Source organism: Leucopleurus acutus (assembly GCF_964270905.1).
Source record: "Leucopleurus acutus genome assembly, chromosome: 18".
In the NCBI taxonomy this organism is placed as follows: domain Eukaryota; kingdom Metazoa; phylum Chordata; class Mammalia; order Artiodactyla; family Delphinidae; genus Leucopleurus; species Leucopleurus acutus.
This window is the reverse complement of record NC_139160.1, coordinates 19,196,697-19,215,862: the sequence shown is the minus strand read 5'-3', so window position 1 is coordinate 19,215,862 and position 19,166 is coordinate 19,196,697. Positions and strand designations below refer to the sequence as shown.

At 40.4% G+C, this 19,166-nt stretch overlaps 1 protein-coding gene across 1 annotated transcript; it reads left to right on the top strand.

Annotated features, from left to right (window-relative positions):
- The first annotated feature begins 2,026 nt into the window (after positions 1-2,026).
- Positions 2,027-10,792, top strand: NUDT15 (nudix hydrolase 15). Its single transcript, XM_082859668.1, has 3 exons — positions 2,027-2,230; positions 6,955-7,151; positions 10,610-10,792. The coding sequence occupies exons 1-3, from the start codon at positions 2,073-2,075 to the stop codon at positions 10,768-10,770; spliced, it is 516 nt and encodes a 171-aa protein (XP_082715794.1). The 5' UTR covers positions 2,027-2,072; the 3' UTR covers positions 10,771-10,792.
- The last annotated feature ends 8,374 nt before the right edge of the window (positions 10,793-19,166 follow it).

The window sequence follows — 19,166 nt, the reverse complement described above, 5'->3', positions numbered from 1 at the left end:
ACTGGGCCACCATGAAGCCCCTTGTATTTTATATTTTCCATTTTTCATGGTAATTTTAGAATTTTCTGATTATTCATTGCTAGTGTATAGAAATATAATTGATTTTGTATATTGACCTTGAATCCTATGAACTTGCTAAACTCACTTATTCTGGTAGCTTTTTTTTGTGGTTTCCTTAGGATTGTCTGTGAATAAGGTCAGCTACTTCTTTTCCAGTTTAACTATCCTTCAGCGATTTTTCTTGATTTTCTAGTTTTAACTAGAACCTCCAGCAATATGATGACTAAAAGTGCTGAGAGTGGCTATCCTTGCTTCTCTCAAATCTTAGTCATTTACTGTTGTATTAGTTTGCTGGGGCCGCCATAACAGTGTACCACAGACTAGGTGGCCTAAACAACAGAAATGTATTTTCTCAAACTCTAGAGTCTAGAATTCTAAGATCAAGGTGTCAGTGGGGTTGGCTTTTTCTGAGGCCTCACTCATTGTCTTGCAGATGGCTGTCTTCTTCCTGTTTTCACATGGTCTTCTGTGTGTATCTGTGTCTGTGTCTTAATCTCCTGTTCTTTAAGGACACCAGTCATATTGGATTAGGATTAATCCTAATGACCTCACTTTAACTTAATTACCTCTTTAAAGGTCGTGTCTACAAATACAGTTATATTCTGAGGTATTGAGGGTTAGGATTTCAAAATGTGAATTTTGGGGGGACATGATTCAGCCCTAACAATCATTAAATATGATGTTAGCTGTAGGTCTTTGTAGATACCTTACCTAAGGTTGTTAAAATTCCCTTTTATTTCTAGTTTGCTTTTTTTTAATCTTGAATGAGTACTGAATTTTATCAAATTATTTTCTACATCTATTAAAATGATAGTATGTGTTTCCTTTCTCCCTCTTTTAGTATGGTGAATTACATAGATTGAGTTTTCAAATTTCAAGCCAGACTTGTATTTCTGGGAATAACCCCATTCAGTCGTGATGTATTATCCTTTTCATATGTTGCCAATTTTTATTTGGGAAAATATCATGGAGTATTTTTGTGGTGCACACCACATTGAAGACTGTTGAGTTTCTGGGTGGAAAGAGAAATGCTATAAAAATGTTTAATCAGGGCTTCCCTGGTGGCGCAGTGGTTGAGAGTCCGCCTGCCGATTCAGGGGACACGGGTTCGTGCCCCGGTCCGGGAAGATCCCACATGCCGCGGAGCGGCTGGGCCCGTGAGCCATGGCCGCTGAGCCTGTGCGTCTGGAGCCTGGGCTCCGCAACAGGAGAAGCCCCAAGAGAGGCCCGCGTACCAAAAAAAAAGTGAATGGAAGCATGACTAGAAAGTAAGGTTGTTCTTCTTATAGTTTTTGTACCATTTGCCTTTTAAAAATTATGTGCACATTATTTTAGAAGTAAAACTTAATTTACATTAATTTTTTTAAAAAGTCTCCAACCAGAAACCAGTCATTTGTTTTGTTTGTTTTCATTACAACTCTGATTCAGTTGGGATTTTTTAGTTGGTGCATGGCATGCAAACAACTGGAACAGCGTCTATTTTTCCTCCTAAATAGGTAACTAATTCGTCCCAGCATAACTGACTAGTGCTTTTCTTCCCATGATTTGTTAATACTCAGTTATTCATACCAGGATATTTCTATACTATTTGTCCTTGCTCCAGTACCACATTGATTTGAGCTATAGTGGAATGAGTTTACTGTGGTGAAGCTCATTTATTTAAAAAAAAAAAAAAAGATGTGCAAAGACACAGAGGTTTATAAAAGTAGATGGCTGGTTAAGTGCATGGAAGAATCTAAGAGTAGATAAATAATGAATGTTGAAAGCGCAACAGTAAACAGCATTAGTTAAAGCCAAACTCTGGCCACAGAGCCTCTCGGGAGGAAACAACCTTCACAAGTTTGGACCCGTAGATGCGGGAGACACCAAGCACAAAAGAAAAGCGGCGGAAGCCCGGGGGATCCCACAGTGATTTACGGTCCCTCACCTGCTCAGGGAGATTGGCGGCGGCCCCGGGGGCGGAGCAAAGCAAACGTCACTTCCGGCCTCGGCCCGCGAGGCCCTCTCGCGCTATGACAGCCAGTGCGGAGGCGCGGGGGCGGCGCCCAGGAGTCGGGGTAGGAGTAGTGGTGACCAGCTGCAGGCATCCTCGCTGCGTCCTCCTGGGGAGGAGGAAAGGGTCATTTGGAGCCGGCAAATTCCAACTTCCTGGGGGCCACTTGGAGTTCGGGTAAGCAGCCGCCTGGCGGACGGGGAAAGCGGGAAGTGCACGGGAGGGACGACCTCGCTCCCTGCGTGCGTCCGTGCGTGCGCGCCGACGCTGCGTCGTTTCTCGCGAGTTCCTCTTTTCTCCTCTCGGGCCGGGAGGGGGCACTGCGCTGGGTATGGCTGAAGGGGAGATTTCCTCGTTCCCGTGTGAGCTGCGCTTGCGCCATCAGCTCCTCGCGAGACCTGACGCGGCTGGGAGTTGGCTGGTGAGTTGTGTTTTTCTTACTGCTCGCACTTGAGAGACCGGAAGTTGGTGTTTATAGGCCGCGGTCAATGTAGTTCTGTCAGTTAAGGCTTTTGCACGGTTTGCTGGTGATTTAAACGCACATGGATATATTCCGTGTTTCCTGCTCCAGTAAGTTTAGTTGCGCTCTAACCAAGCGAATGGGCGACTGAAACTCTGGGCCTCAGTTTCTCTTTTTAAAATGGGGAAGTTAGATGCTGTACTCCTTAAGGTCCCTCTCTGCTTTGGCATGTTGTGGTTTGATGATGTGTCAGACCGACAAAGAAAGTTCTACACAAGGGTGTAAAAAGGCTGAGATTGTGCTAGAAGGTGGATTCACCCAGACTCTTGGACTCTTTAATCAATAGAAATTGACAAGATGCCAGATGAGGAATTTAGGCGAAGCTTTATTGGGGCTTGTGCTGTAGCAAGAGGGAGCGAGAACAAGACACAGGTGCCCCTTGCTCGGCTCCCCTGGAGGGGACGTGGTGGTGGGCTGGTTCCTTAAATGGGGTGAGAATAGGGATGGATCTTCGGGCTGTGCAGGAGGCGCAGCTTAGGTGGCCCGCCTAACCCCCTTGGTGTGTGTGGGAATCATGCGTGGTACCCTGCTTTGCTCTCAGCAGCTCCGAAATGGCAGTTGGTTTGTGGCCTTTTTATAGCTTGTTTATAATTGCCCCAACTGCGCATGCGTGCAGTTATTTTTTTTAGCCTCTGCCTTTGTCCAGGTGCAAGCGCTCTGGTAGATGATCTATCTCAAAGTGAGAATAAAGCGTTCAAGACACAGAGCTTGTTTTTCCTTTTGTATAGAAAGTTTCAAACATACATAAAAATAGAATAGTCGGTGAATCCTCATGTACCCGTTACTCAGTTTGTTCTTGTTTCGTCTTTACTGCTCCTCCCTCCCGGCAAACAGACACACACACCCCTTGTTTTCTAAACTGTTTTAAAGGAAAGCGGGAATCTTATTACACCACCCCTAAGTAATTCAGTATCTATCTGTAATAGGCTTTTAAAAAGAAGTAACCACAATACCATTTTCAAACCTTAAAATATTTTATAGCATCTGTTACCCAGTCTGTACTGTTTTCTGCAGTTGTCTTGAAAATGTCTTTTTACTCTTTTGTACCAATTCAGATTAAAGGAAGGGCACATGTTGCATGTGATTGATACATTTTTAAGTCTCTTAATCTAGCAGTACCCGCCCTCCCCTTTTTCCTATGCCATGTTGAATATGGGTCATTTGAATTTCTCACATTATGACTATATTCTTCTAATTCTTCTAATTCTAATTCTTCTAATTCTTATAAAGTGGTTGTTAGAAGTAGAGGCTTGATCCTAGTGCCTTTTAATCAGACTCAGATCTTTATAGAATATGGAATTCTTATCTTCTAGCACAGGGAATTGTTTAAATGGTCTTCAGAATTTTTAAAAGCATCAATAAGTTTCTCGTTTTTAGATAAGTAAGATAAGCTATCACTTAATAAATAATAAAATGCCTAGATTAAGAATCAAATTGCCCAGACAAGCACACCATATTGTACTTTGTCAGTTTGGGGGGCGGGGGAGCATTAGCCAAAGTTAGATCAGGAACTAAGCACTGTTTAGAATGTGTAACTTCTAGAGTAGTGGTTCGAGCTAGTTGTCCTAACAGTAACACAAGACAGTATTGGAGTCTTGACTCATACTGAATGATAATGGCCAAAATTGAACTTTAATGACCTTTTTACTAAGTGCTAGGTGTTATGCTAAGCTCTTCACATGTGTGCTTTCATTTATCTTTGTATAACTGGTAAACTGAGTGGGCTAAATCGATGGGACACAAACAGGAAGGAAGTAGCTTTATTTTCTCTTTTCATTGTCTTCAAATATGATTTGTCTTTCCCTTCTCTGCTTCTCCATGACGTTTTCTGCAAATTCAATTGTTTTGCTCTTGTTACCAACCTGGGTTCTTGAACTCTTTAATCAATAGAAATTGATAAGACATCAGACAAAAGAATTCAGGCAAGACTTTATTGGGACTCATGCTACAGCGTGAGAGGTAACAGGTGCCCTTGCTCGCTCTCTGAGGCAGGCGAGCTGGTCCCTTAAATGGGGTGAGGGTGGCAGTGGATAGGGGCTTTGGGCTGGAGGGGTGGCTTAGGTGATCTCTCCACCCCCTTGGTGGTGCCAGGTGCCTGTGTCGTGTGTGGTACCCTGGTTTCGCTCCTGGTGCCTCAAAAGTGGCAGTTGGGTTTTGGCCTTTTTGTATCTTTGTTCACAGTTTGCCCTAACTGTACATGGGTGCAGTTAGTTTTCGTCGTCCCTTAGAGTTTCTTTGTATTCTGTTGTTCAGGGAGAGGAGATGTTAGTCCAGGTGCAAGCAGTGCAGTAAAGGGTCCCAGTCCCGGCCTGTCTCACTTTCACTTGATTATAAAAGTAAATCGTATTTTGGTTATTATGATCCTCTTCCAGGCATTTAGCTTTCCTTTGTAGTGGGGAAAGGAGGTGTGGGCCATTGTTTTGCTTTCTCTACCTCCTCCTCTTCTCACTGTTTCTGGTTTCTTTTTGTGGTGTGTTGAGGAAGGAGGAGAGGGAGCAAAACTTTTACCTGAGTGGTGCTGCTGTGATCTATGTTATGTGCCCTCTGGGTGCAGTATTCACAGGCGTGCTCTCTTTCTTTCTTTTTTAAAATTTATTTATTTTTGGCTGCGTTGGGTCTTTGTTGCTGCGCGCGGGTTTTCTCTAGTTGCGGCGAGCGGGGCTACTCTTCGTTATGGTGCGCGGGCTTCAGTAGTTGTGGCTCGCGGGCTCTAGAGCACAGGTTCAGTAGTTGTGGCTCACGGGCTTAGTTGCTCTGAGGCATGTGGGATCTTCCCAGACCAGGGATCCAACCCGTGTCCCCTGCATTGGCAGGAGGATTCTTAACCACTGCGCCACCAGGGAAGTCTGTGTGCTCTCTTTCTTAGGGTGTGTTTATTGGTTGGTTGGAAGTCCTATAAGGATTTCTACACTGCACAGTTCCCTGACATAGGTGACTGACTTTTTGTGACGCTGGCCACCAGCTCCTGCTGTTAGCACACCACACTACATTTTCTTTGTGACAGGCCCCCCAGCAGTCTCTTGTAGCATCTGCTTGGCCCAAAGAAAAAACACGTTGGGAAGGACGCTTTCACTGCTGCCCATTTTCTCTGCTCAGCCATCGTGGGCTGCTTTAGCCACTCTCCTGCCTTCCAAATTCCTAAAGTGGGAATGAGCATCACCTTGTGTATTCACGTGCATCCCTAAACACCATGGGACACATCTCAGATTAACACAAGAGCTCTTTCCCTCCTACACCTCTGCTCTGATGCACTGAGGTAGACCTATGAGGTTCCACAGCTCAGTCTTTAACTGGGGAGTAACATACCAGTACCTCCTTCTTGAGAGTCTCACCCAGTCTTTGTGACTAATTCTCTTGGAGGGCCTCTCACTTGGTTTCAAGGCAGAGCTGGCCCCTCATCAGGAGGAAGAGGAACGTTCCTTCAGGCTGAAAACCCACAACTCTCCTCCCTCCCAAAGATCTGTCTTCTTATGTAGACTGGGTAGTGACGGTAGTTTAGATAATTAGAGATACAAAAATATTCAAGGTAGAAAAGATAGAGAAACAATATTCTTTTTTGCTGAATATCACACTAAAGTGCTTCATAAATATTTGGAAATTTAATCTAAAGTGCATATGAAATGACTTTTAGAAAAACTGAATCACACTAATGATTTCTTTTAATAATATTTGTTTTCATTCAATATTCATATTTTATCTGATTGTATAAAATTTCATTTGGAACAATTTCTAAAGGGAGATATTATATATTTTTAGTCTTGTCTCATGTATGAAAACTGCAGTGAAATGTTTTAATTTATATACAGATTTTTGTAACTTTTGGAATATCAGCGTTTTTGTCAATATCTAGTTATGGATCATACGTTGAAGGTGAACTAATCACATCAGTGTATTTTAATATTTCGTGAATGCCTGTTGCCTATTGCCCTCAGTTTTGAGCCTTCTGAGCCTTCAGAAAAGACAGTGTCCACTTCTTGGTACACCTAACACAACCCCATGAGAAAGTAGTATTATCTTCCTACTTGTCTAAGGTGGAGAATAATGGACTTTGAACTCAAACCCAGGTCTAGTTGACTCCAAAGCTGTGCTCTTAACTGATATATTAAACCACCTCCTGGTTGCATGCTGCTTCCAGGCACATGAAGTAGTGCTGAATTGGCTAAAAGTTCATTTTTTTGTTCAATATGAAGTCCTTTTGGTCTTCAGATACTTGATATAGGATAAACAGAGTGTCAAAGGAGGGTTGTTGATTTATTGTTGTAAAGCGTGAACCAATTACAGCTCTTTTTGCTTTACACTAGGAATTTCTAGCCAGGAATTTCATGGCCAAAAAAAAATGCATAAATAGAATTGAATACGGTCGTGTGTTTCTGTTTTTCAGTGAAAGCTGGGAAGAATGTGCTCAAAGGGAAACCTGGGAAGAAGCAGCTCTTCACCTGAAAAATGTTCGCTTTGCCTCGGTTGTGAATTCTTTCGTTGAGGAAGAGAATTACCATTATGTCACTATTTTAATGAAAGGAGAGGTGGATGTGACTCATGATTCAGAACCAAAGAATGTAGAGCCTGAGAAAAATGAAAGTAAGAGAACTATAAATAATGCATTTTCTATGAGAGCACATGGTCTGAAGGAAGATTACATTATGTTGCCATAGGAAGAGAATTAGATTAGAATATAATTATACTTCAGTTAGAATGTAAATATACTTAAATCCTGGATACATAAGGACAGAACAGGAAAGAGAACTGGGCCTAGAGCCAGACTACTTGGTTCGCATCCTGGTTTTTCTACTTAGAGGTTTGTAACCTTGGACAAGTTATTTAGGTCTCTGGGCCTCTTTTCTCACTTGTGACAATAGTACCTACTTCAGATGCGTTGTTGTAAGGATAAAATGAGTTAATACATACAACGGGCCTGGCCTAGTGAACACAGTAAGTATTCAGTAAGTGTTAGTTTTATTGTTAGTGTTTTATTTTGTTTCACACTGATTTTAAAGCAAAACATTTAACGTGACTTCCTCAGTTTTCTCACCTGTGCAAGAGAGGTAAAACTTTCTTTTATAGAGAATGCTTAACCTGACAAAACACTTAGCTGTTACCTTCTGCGTTGAATTGAGTTCTCTGAAAGCTTTAATGATAATAACTGATATTCTGTTATTTACTGTGTACTAAGCATTGTTCTTAGGGCTTTGCATGTATCATCTCTCTTCAGATTTCGTAAAACTGCATGATAAAAGGAACTAAAGAGTAAAATATCAAACTTATTCCGTATATTATTTGCCATAAGAAACCTTATCCAAGTGGTCTCATGTAGGATCACTCCTCTAAACGTTTAATTTCTCCTCTAATAGCGAAAATCTTTTCATTCACAAATACTTGCTGAGTACTGTGTGCCAGACATTGTTCTAAGCACTAAAGGAAAAGTGGTGCTTAAAACAAAGTCCCTGCCCTCCTGGACTTTACATTTTATCTGGGGGGAAGGGCAACAAATTAGCAGATATTTTATGATAGTAATGATAGGAGTAAGAATAAAAATAAAGCTGTGTAAAGTGATGCATGGGTGTTGTGTCAGGTGGGGTGGTCAGGGAGGGCTTCTGTGCAGAAGAAAGTGACATTACTAGAATGAATAAGTCATGTCTGAAGTGTTTTACAGACTGACTTGATTGAATGAACAGAAGGGCATCTTCTACCCGAAGGCCTGTTGAGTCATATAAGATTTTTTGTAAAATAGGTAACTACTTGGAATCCTTTAAAATGAGCGAGCAAAGTCTGAACTGTTTTTACTCACAACACTTCTGATACCAAATGTGTGGACTTTTATCCTCACACTAAATAATTCTCCAACTCTCCAGACATCAGTTGAGTGTCCTATAATTCAGTTCAATTCTTACACTGTCTACTTGGATCCGAAAAGTTAAAGAGCTCAGTCCCATGAGACTGCCCCCATTTCCAATGCCAATCTCACGGCCAGGCCTCCTGTACTGTTGACGGCCTGGCTATAAATCGAGGCTCCCACAACCCCCTCTTCGGTAATTTGCTAGAATGTCCCACAGAATTAAGGAAAACACTCTCCTTACGTTACCAGTTTGTTTTAAAGGGTACAGCTCAGGAACAGCCAAATGAAAGAGGTAGGGCCAGGTCTGGGGAGGGGGCACGGGACTTTCATGCCCTCTCTGGATGTGCCACCCTCCCAGCACCTCGATGTGTTCAACTCGGAAGCTCTCTGAACCCAGCTTTGTAGAGTTTTTATGGAGGTTCCTATGTAATGGGATTATTATTACTGTGATTGGTTAAATCAATGTCCATTGGCTGTTAACTCAGTCTCCAGCCCCTCTCTCCACCCCTAAGGTGGAGTGTGGGGTGAGATGTGGGCTGAAAGTTCCAACCCTGTGATCACACCTGGGTCTTCCTGGTCACCAGCCCCCATCCTGAAACTCTCCAGGGGTCCCCAGCCACCAGCCATCTGATTAGCATAAACTCAGCATTGGTTGAAAGGAGCTTATTATGGAAACAAAAGATGCTCCTCTGATCCCTATCACTCAGGAAATTACAAAGATTTTAGGAACCCTGCCAGGAAACAGGGATAAAGACCAAATACCTATTTCTTATATCACGATGTCACACAAAGAAACACACAGAAAGTATGCAAAGGCCTTCAGCTGGCCTAGGGTACAACAGAAATTATTCATGCCTTAGGAAGTGGGAGGCAGGATTGTACCAGGTTCACTGGGGGAGCTGATAACCTGGCCAAGGTGCAGGCACTCGGGGGTCTTCGTTTTTTATAATATAAGCAGCCTCTGCCCCATGTTCATCAGGTCCTGGATCTGGATTGCCTGCTTCAGTTTCCTCCAGCCATCTGTTTATACTTAGAAGGATTATCCAGATGCTTCGTTTTCTAGGGGGCCCCTAGGATAAACTTTACTTCAGCGCTCTCTCTCTCTCTCTCTCTCTCTCTCTCTCTCTCTCTCATCACAGGTGCCGAACAGCCCTCCGGAGTGAAATTACATACCTGTATTTTATAGGCAGACAAATACTGAAGGGAAGAAACAGTACTTACACATACATATATGCATGTAATCATAAACTAATTTAGAACATGGAGTTCTAATAATCATTATATTTCTGTATTATTATCATATTTAAACATTCACCTGTCACAGGCATCTGTGCTTTCATGTTATTTACATTTAAATCATCAAAAACACCATCCCCTAGACTATTTTTCTAGGATTTCATGTACTTTACAATTAATAGACACTGTTAAATCTTTCACATTTCAGTGGATTTTTAAGAAGACAACTCCTTCCATTCTTGTCTTTCTATCTAAAATATACCACAGCACAGAGAATACTTTTTATTCTCTGTACAGCTTCCATTACTTTTTCAAGAAATGGAGGATAGCTTAGAAATTTTGTAATCTACCTTATTTGTAGGTGAGGAAACTGGCTTATTTTAATGTAGTTTAACCTATAGTATCAATACAATATATAAAATTCTGTGAGTCTTGTTTAACCAGATATTTAAATGAAAATTGAATGGTATTAAATCTGGGTTTGACCACAATGTGGCCTTTGTAAACTTGGCGTCATATTCAAATAACAGCATGTTTTAAATGATCATCATTCCCTTCTTAACATCTTCATTCTAAATGCAAATTATGTTTGTATAGCCAAGCTAATGCATAGCATCACTATTGCACTTCATTAGTAGCAAATCTTTTTTTTTTTTTTTTTTTTTGCGGTACGCGGGCCTCTCGCTGTTGTGGCCTCTCCCGTTGCGGAGCACAGGCTCCGGACACGCACGCTCAGCGGCCATGGCTCACGGGCCCAGCCGCTCCGCGGCATGTGGGATCTTCTCCGGACCGGGGCACGAACCCGTGTCCCCTGCATCGGCAGGCGGACTCTCAACCACTGCGCCACCAGGGAAGCCCATCATTTTTAAATTTAATTAATTTTTCTTAGTATAGGTTAACTTGCCAAAATAAATATCCTTTGTTTCCTTTCATCTAAAGAAATTGCTTTGATACCTTTCTTTTCTAGGTTGGGAGTGGGTTCCTTGGGAAGAATTTCCTCCCCTAGACCAGCTTTTCTGGCCACTACGTTGTTTAAAGGAACAAGGCTACGATCCATTTAAAGAAGATTTGGATCATCTTGTAGGATACAAAGGAAATCACCTAGAGGTGAACAAGGAGACTCCCTGATTTTTTTTTTTAATGGGTTAGCCAAAAGAAAAAGTTCATCTGGTTTTCCCGTAAGATGGCTCTAGTAGTGCTTAGTTGTGTTTAACTTCATTCGAAACAATTTTGTTGGATTGTATTGTGACAGCTGTCATATCAGCGTGTATTTAAAAAAACACTTAACAAAATTGGTGAATTTTTGCATAGCCATTTTAATATAGAAGATGGAAGAAAAAAAGCAACATTTTCGGCATATTATGCTTGATTATTTCAAGAAAGGTAAAAATGCAACTGAAACGCAAAAAAAGATTTGCGCAGTGTATGGAGAAGGTGCTGTGACTGAGCGAACGTGTCAAAAGTGGTTTGCGAAGTTTTGTGCTGGAGATTTCTCGCTGGACGATGCTCCACGGTCAGGTAGACCAGTTGAAGTTGATAGCGATCAAATCGAGACATTAATTGAGAGCAATCGACGTTATACCACTCGGGAGATAGCTGATATACTCAAAATATCCAAATCAAGTGTTGAAAATCATTTGCACCAGCTTGGTTATATGAATCGCTTTGACGTTTGGGTTCCACATAAGTTAAGCGAGAAAAACCTTCTTGACCGTATTTCCGCATGCGATTCTCTACTGAAACGTAATGAAAACGTTCCATTTTTAAAACAAATTGTGATGGGCAATGAAAAATGGATACTGTACAATAATGTGGAACGGAAGAGATCGTGGAGCAAGCGAAGTGAACCGCCACCAACCACACCAAAGGCTGGTCTTCATCCAAAGAAAGTGATGTTGTGTATATGGTGGGATTGGAAGGGAGTCCTCTATTATGAGCTCCTTCCGGAAAACCAAACGATTAATTCCAACAAGTACTGCTCCCAGTTAGATCAACTGAAAGCAGCACTCGACGAAAAGCGTCCAGAATTAGTCAACAGAAAACATATAATCTTCCATCAGGATACCACAAGACCGCATGTTTCTTTGATGACCAGGCAAAAACTGTCACAGCTTGGCTGGGAAGTTCTGATTCCTCCACCTTATTCACCAGACATTGCACCTTCGGATTTCCATTTATTTCGGTCTTTACAAAATTCTCTTAATGGAAGAAATTTCAATTCCCTGGAAGACTGTAAAAGGCACCTGGAACAGTTCTTTGCTCAAAAAGATAAAAAGTTTTGGGAAGATGGAATTATGAAGTTGCCTGAAAAATGGCAGAAGGTAGTGGAACAAAAGGGTGAATACGTTGTTCAATGAAGTTCTTGGTGAAAATGAAAAATGTGTCTTTTATTTTTACCCAAAAAACCAAAGGAACTTTTTGGCCAACCCATACATAAAAGGCAAAATAAGGTCCTGTAAAAGAATGAAAAATATCTACATTTCAGAACAGCTCCATTTTAGCTGAAAGGTCCCACACGATTGCCAGTTATTTATTTGGAGTCTCTTAATATACCCAATACCCTTTCAGCCTGTACTCGTGAAAAATTTTCAGGGATTGTGTCCTGAATTATATTTCAGACTCAGAAAACGTGATAAATGGTGATGTTGTGGTAATTCTGCTTTCCGTATTACTCTGTGGTTTGACTGTGCTGTTTGTCATTACCAGTGTGCGTGGAGGAGAGTGCAGAATTTGTCTTAGTGTTTCAGTTCTAATAGAGAACCTAATTCAGGTGCTAACACAGTATGCCCGTTGCAGAATTCATCACATTTGTTGATTTTCCTCTTTTGTTTTATTTAAATCAAAAAAATTTTTGGTAATATATTGTGACAGTCCCTGCAACTAGAGCAAACACGACAGGTCTTTAGGGTGTATTTCCCAGATTTCCAATGGAGAACCTAAAGCAAGGGAAGTGAGACAAACCATCCAGGATCTGTATCCCGTCATTAACAGGCCCTGTCTTTGGGGATCTCAGTTGATCTCTCTGAGATTCAGCTTCCTTATGTGTAAAATGCGATTAGACTAGGGCAGTGGATCTCAAAGTGTGGCCCGGGGAAGTCCTCAAGACCCTTTCAAGGGCCCTCAGGGTTAAAGCTGTTTTTGTCATACGAAGACTTCATTTGCTTTTTTCATTCTCATTCTTTCCTGAGTGTACAGAGGAGTTTGCATGTTGTGTGATACTGTAGCAGACTGAATGCAAAGCAGATATGAGAGTCTAGCTCTCTTTTATTAAGCTAGATGTGAAAGAAATTGACAAAAATGTAAAACAGTGCCACTCTTCTCACTGGTTCTTTTGCTTTTTTTTAAGAAAAATAGCTATATTTTGTATAAAAATTATGTTAACATATAATGGTTTTGAGTTATGGGTTTTTGTTATTTGTAAATAAATTAATAAAAGAATTCTTAAAATTTCTTGGTTTTAATTCCTAATATGGTCCTATCACTAGATAAAATCCTACAAAAACAAGAACTCTTTGGGGTCCTTAGTAATTTTTTTTTTAAATGAAGTATAGTTGTTTACAATGTTGTGTTTCAAGTATACAGCAAAGTGATTCAGATATATATTAATACACACACACACACACACACATTCCTTTTCAGATTCTTTTCTGTTATAGGTTATTACAAGATACTGAATATAGTTCCCTGTGCTATCAGTAGGTCCTTGTTGTTTATTTTATATCTAATAGTGTGTATTTGTTAATCCTAAACTCCTAATTTATCCCTCCCCTCCCTCTTTCCCCTTTGGTAATCATAAGTTTTTTTTCTATGTCTGTGAGTCTCTGTTGCTGTTTTGTAAATAAGTTCATTTGTATCATTTTTTTAGATTCTTCATATTAGTGATATCATATGACTTACTTCACTTGGTATGATAATCTCTAGGTCCGTCCATGTTGCTGCAAATGGCATTATTTCATTCCTTTTTATGGCTGAGTAATATTCTATTGTATATATGTGCCACATCTTCTTTATCCATTCATCTGTCGATGGACACCTAGGTTGCTTCCATGTCTTGGCTATTGTAAATAGTGCTACTGTGAACATTGGGGTGTGTGTATCTTTTTGAATTCATTTTCTTCTTTTCTGGATATCTGCCCAGAAGTGGGATAGCTGGATCATATGGCAGCTCTATTTTTAGTTTTTTAAGGAACCTCCATATTCTCCATAGTGGCTGCACCAATGTACATTCCCACCAACAGTGTCAGAGGGTTCCCTTTTCTCCACACCCTCCTCAGCATTTATTATTTGTAGACTTTTTGATGATGGCCATTCTGACTGGTGTGAGGTGATACCTCATTGTAGTTTTGATTTGCACTTCTCTAATAATTAGTGATGTTGAGTACCTTTTCCTGTGCCTCTTGGCCATCTGTATATTTTCTTTGGAGAAATGTGTGTTTAGGTCTTCTGCCCATTTTTTGATTGGGTTGTTTTTTTGATATTGAGCTATATGAGCTGTTTGTATATTTTGGAAATCAAGCCCAACATTGGTTGCATCATTTGCAAATATTTTCTCCCAGTCTGTAGGTTGTCCTTTTGTTTATGGTTTCCTTTGCTGTGCAAAAGCTTATAAGTTTGATTAGGTCCCATTTGCTTATTTTTGCTTTTATTTCTTTTGCCTTGGGAAGCCAATCTAAGAAAACATTGGTACAGTTTATGTCAGAGAGTTTTGCCTATGTCCTCTTCTAGGAGTTTTATGGTGTCGTGTCTTATTTAAGTCTTTAAGCCATTTTGAGTTTATTTTTGTGTATGGTGAGAGGGAGTGTTCTAACTTCATTGATTTACATGCTGCTTTCCAACTTTTCCAACACCACTTGCTGAAGGGAGACTCTTTTCTCCGTTGTATATTCTTGCCTCCTTTGTGGAAGATTAACTGACCATAGGTGTGCGGGTTCATTTCTGCACTCTCTGTTCTGCTCCATCCATATGTCTGTTTCTGTGCCAGTACCACGCTGTTTTGATACTCTAGTATTGTCTGAAGTCTGGGAAGGTTATGCCTCCAGCTTGTTCTTGTCCCTCAGGATTGCTTTGGCAATTCTGGGTCTTTTGTGGTTCCATATAAATTTTAAGATTATTTGTTCTGGTTCTGTGAAAAATGCTTGAGTAATTTGATACAGATTGCATTAAATCTGTAGATTGCTTTGGGTAGTATGGCCACTTTAATAATATTCTTCCAATCCAAGAGCATGGGGTATCTTTCCATTTTTTTTTGGAATCAGTTTCATTTATCAGTGTTTTATAGTTATCAGCATATAAGTCTCTCACCTCCTTAGTCAGGGTTATTCCTAGGTGGGTTTTTTACATGATTTTAAAAGGGATTGTTTTTTCACTTTCTGATATTTCATTGTTAGTGTAAAGAAATGCAACAGATTTATGTATATTAATCTTGTATCCTGCTACCTTGCTGAATTCATTTATCTGTTCTAATAGTTTTTGTGTTGAGTCTTTAGGTCCTTAGTAATTTTTAAGAGTGTAACAGGATCCAAAACCAAAAAGTTTGAGAACTGCTGGATTAGGCCATGAACTCACATCCTTTTCTTTATGAGCCCATTTCTGTAAAATCCCTTGCTTCTCCTAAAGCTGGTTACATTTGAATTTTGCCCTTTCAACAGACTCAAATACTGTTGTAATATGTGTTACAAAAGAATCTTTCTTCAGTGAATGAAGATCATTTTTAAAGTTATTTTCTTTTTTTTTTTAATATTTATTTATTTGGCTGCATCAGGTCTTAGTAGCGGCACACGGGATCTTCACTGTGGCATGTGGGATCTTAGTTCCCCAACCAGGGATCAAACCTGCGTCCCCTGATTGGAAGGCGGATTCTTAACCACTGGACCACCAGGGAAGTCCCTAAAGTTGTTTTCTTAATTGCTTACGTTTTCAAAGTTATATGCGCACATTGTATAGTTTACCATTTACAAATCTCATTTTCTATTTTAACAGACTTTTTTTTAAGAGTGTGAGAGGAGCCCAAGTGAAATTAGTGTATATTCCTTGAACTTATGAATTTCACAGTTTTTCCTACTCCTGTTTGATTACTCCACATCCTTCTGTTGCTTGCTCATTAGTTTTACTCCCTTCCTCAACTGACATAATCCTCGTTTGTCCCTGGCTCCTCCCTGAATGATAGACATGGGAGGCTTGATAAGAAGAACCCAGGCAGCCTTGTAGGTGAAACTCCTCCATGGCTTTATCCCAAATATAGTTGATTGGGAATTCATTGAGATGTCTTTATGCCAGTACTTATCCAAGCAGGTGTTTTATAGTTTCAGAAACTTATCACAAACCTGAGGAGTTTTTTCTGTATCTGCTACTTTTCAATTTTTAGTAGACAAACTCATTAGGAGCTTGTGAGGTTTTCCATTTGTTTTAAATTCACCAAATTAGACATGAAGGTCTATTTCAATGAAAAGAAAAAAACCAACCTGGGCCCTTATTTATAGTAAAAAGTAAAAAGCTAAGTTTCATGTTAGAGGGGGATTGCACTTACTCGGCACCCAGCATGCTCAGTGGCATCCAATAATCACTCTGTAAATTTCTCTCTAAAAGAGTGAATGACCAGAGCAGGATTTAGAGCTCTTTAAGTAAGCAGTTAATTCTTAAATGTTTTGAGAATTGCCTTTAATTGAAAAAACTACTACTACTAGCAGTATTCTCATGAAATGTCTATACCTCACTCTGCCAGGATACTGGCAAGTCTGAAATAGCTCTTCATGTATTTGCTAAATCAAGCCCCGAGGTGTCCTCTATCCCAAGATAGGCAAGTGCTCCTACACTGACCCTCACAACATCCGAGCAGAGGTCTGCCCAGCGGAGCATCATGTGAATTCGGCCTCCCTGAGATCCACTTGGAAGAGGCAGTTCTTCAGTATCTGGACTGCCAGCTTTCCAAATAAGGCAAATGTTCCTTCAGATGAAATATTCTCTTCTTGGGGGCATCAAGGATCATTTAGGGATCGTGGAGAAGGAGAGCTCAGGGAGTCATCTGTAAGGGAGGAAGCAAAGTCTTCCAACATAAACTCAATCATATATTGATGCTGCCTCTCTTTTATTTTTAAATTATTTATGTTGTACTTAGAAATCAGTGTTGCACTTGAGTAGTGCTTGTGAAAAATGCAAATTAAAAATAACAGTAGGCATTGACTGAGAGGTGTGTACTAAGCTTTCCATTTTATGTACCTCAAGAAATTGAACACGTAAGTTAAGGCCCCCCATAAACATTTAATTTGCATCTACTATGTGCCAAATATTGTGGTAGATGCTTAATAATATTTACACTGTAAATTGAATCTATCACACTTCCTTAATGCCAAATTCCCATTCTAGATTTCCCATTTTTATGTTTAAAATGTTTAAGTATTTGGCTTTCTGCATAATGTCACTTAATAGCTTTATATGCACTAAGTTATATCACTCCTCATTTTATTTACCAGAACAATTTATGGGCAAACAGAACCAAGTAGCAAGCAAGCCAAGGTTATCACCAGATTCAATTTGCCTTGGTATTCTGTCCTCTATTCTTCTGTTTTTCTTTACAGATTCACTTTCCACCTATTGTTTGATGGCTCCGCAAACAACATTATCTTCAGCTCAAACCTTTTTCCTAAACTCCAGATCACACACCAATCACACACCAGTCATCTCTAGGTGAGATTTTCTCTGTCCTTCTCACTTGATACATTACGAACTGAATTTCCTCTTGTATTCCTCGAAGGGAATGCCTCTTCTACCATCTGCTTAGTTGCTCAGATTAGTTTCCTTTTCCCCACATAAAGCAGTCTCTGTCCATTCTGTTTCTTTCATGCCTCTTGGATCCATCCTTATCACATTGTCCTGGTTGCCTCTCCCCTGGTCCAGGTCCTTCATCATCTTCTCTCCTGTTCCTGCAGCTGTACCCTCAGACTGATTGATTGAGGTAAAGTACACAACATAAAATTTACCATCTTAACCCCCTGACTTATCTTTGACAGTACTCCTAGAATGACTTCTCAGAATCATAAATTTGGTCGTGTCTCTTGTCTTCCCAAACTTCTTGAGAAGTTCCCCATTGCTTGTATGAAAAATCCTTGACATGCAAGGTCTTTCATAATTTCTCTATAGTAACTTTCCCACCATATCCACATCACTTTTTCACTCTACTACATTCCAGGTGTATTTCTTTGTGCTTCCTCAAGTGTACTTCGCCAGTGTGTCTGCAGCTCCTTGTGAACTGAATGTCACTCCCACGCTCAGTCTGCCTCAACAAAACCTTACCAATTTTTCATACTGCACTTCAAGGGTCCCTTCCTCTGTGAAGCTTTCTAGACTCAACCAGGCTGACTTTCACATACCACGCCTTACACTATTTCTGCTGCAGTTTAACTTCAGTGGTGGCTTTTGAATTAGTGAGGCTGTAGGCTTAAGTGATATGTGACACTTGTGTTCTTCTAAAGTCATCTACTGTTGCCTTCTTGTATAACTTGGTTTAATTTCTAATGGGTTGAATTTACTCCCAAAGCATTTGTGAAGTAATAGATTCTGCAGATAAAATGCTCCCAAATCAGCCTTCTTAAAAATGGCTGAAAATAGGTGCTCGTTTATAGTGCATAGTTTGCATAAGCACTGTTTGTATGAATGAAGAGGAAACATGTCCACATTTCAGGGATCAGGTGTGATTCTCGGGGCATTTACTGTGGCTGAGCACCACCGTTGATTATTTGCAGTCTTGAGCTTGGTTCAGTGCCTGTGAACTGCAGCACATGCCTTGCTGTGTTCTGTTGATTGCTTGCCTCCCCGGGGAAAGTAAACTTCAGGCTGGAGGCTGTGTGTATTATACACACAGCAGCCAGTGGTGACTGGGAGTACTAAATGCCCAGTGTGTGCTGGTTGAGTGAAAAATTGACCTTCTAGTAGTTCTTAACTAGTCCTTGTCCTGGGCTGGAACAAGACAAGTAGTGCTGAGCATACTCAGAGAAGGGAATGCAAATGTTGTTCCAGGTACTTGGAGGGACATAATGGAGAACTGTTTCTATAGGTGTAGGGAGAGAGGAGCTAGAGTCTGAAATAGAAACAGAGTTGCTTGGAGGTTAAAGACCTGCACAAAGTCTGAAACCAGGTGGGGGAAGCTGAAATCCAAACATCCGTTTACCAACAGTGAGGAATAATGAGGACAAGTTCCTGTGTTTTGGGGGAAAATGCTAAATAACGTGTATGTGAAACGTGCCTTAAAATGAAAGTTTAATGTGCTTGATTTATAAGATGCCTCTTGAGATCTTGCTGGAGGTATTATATAACATATGATATATAAGTCCTATTAACTTTCTAGAATATTTTTAAAAATCCAAGTTCTGAGATACATTTAGACCCGAGGGTTTTGGATGAGGGGTTGTAGAGCTGTACAGATAAACGCCAAGTGAGCATGTATACAGCAGCTTGATTTCTTTGAGGTACATGTGAAATTTCCACTTGTTTTCTAATCCACTGAGCCATCAACTCATAAGGAATCTATA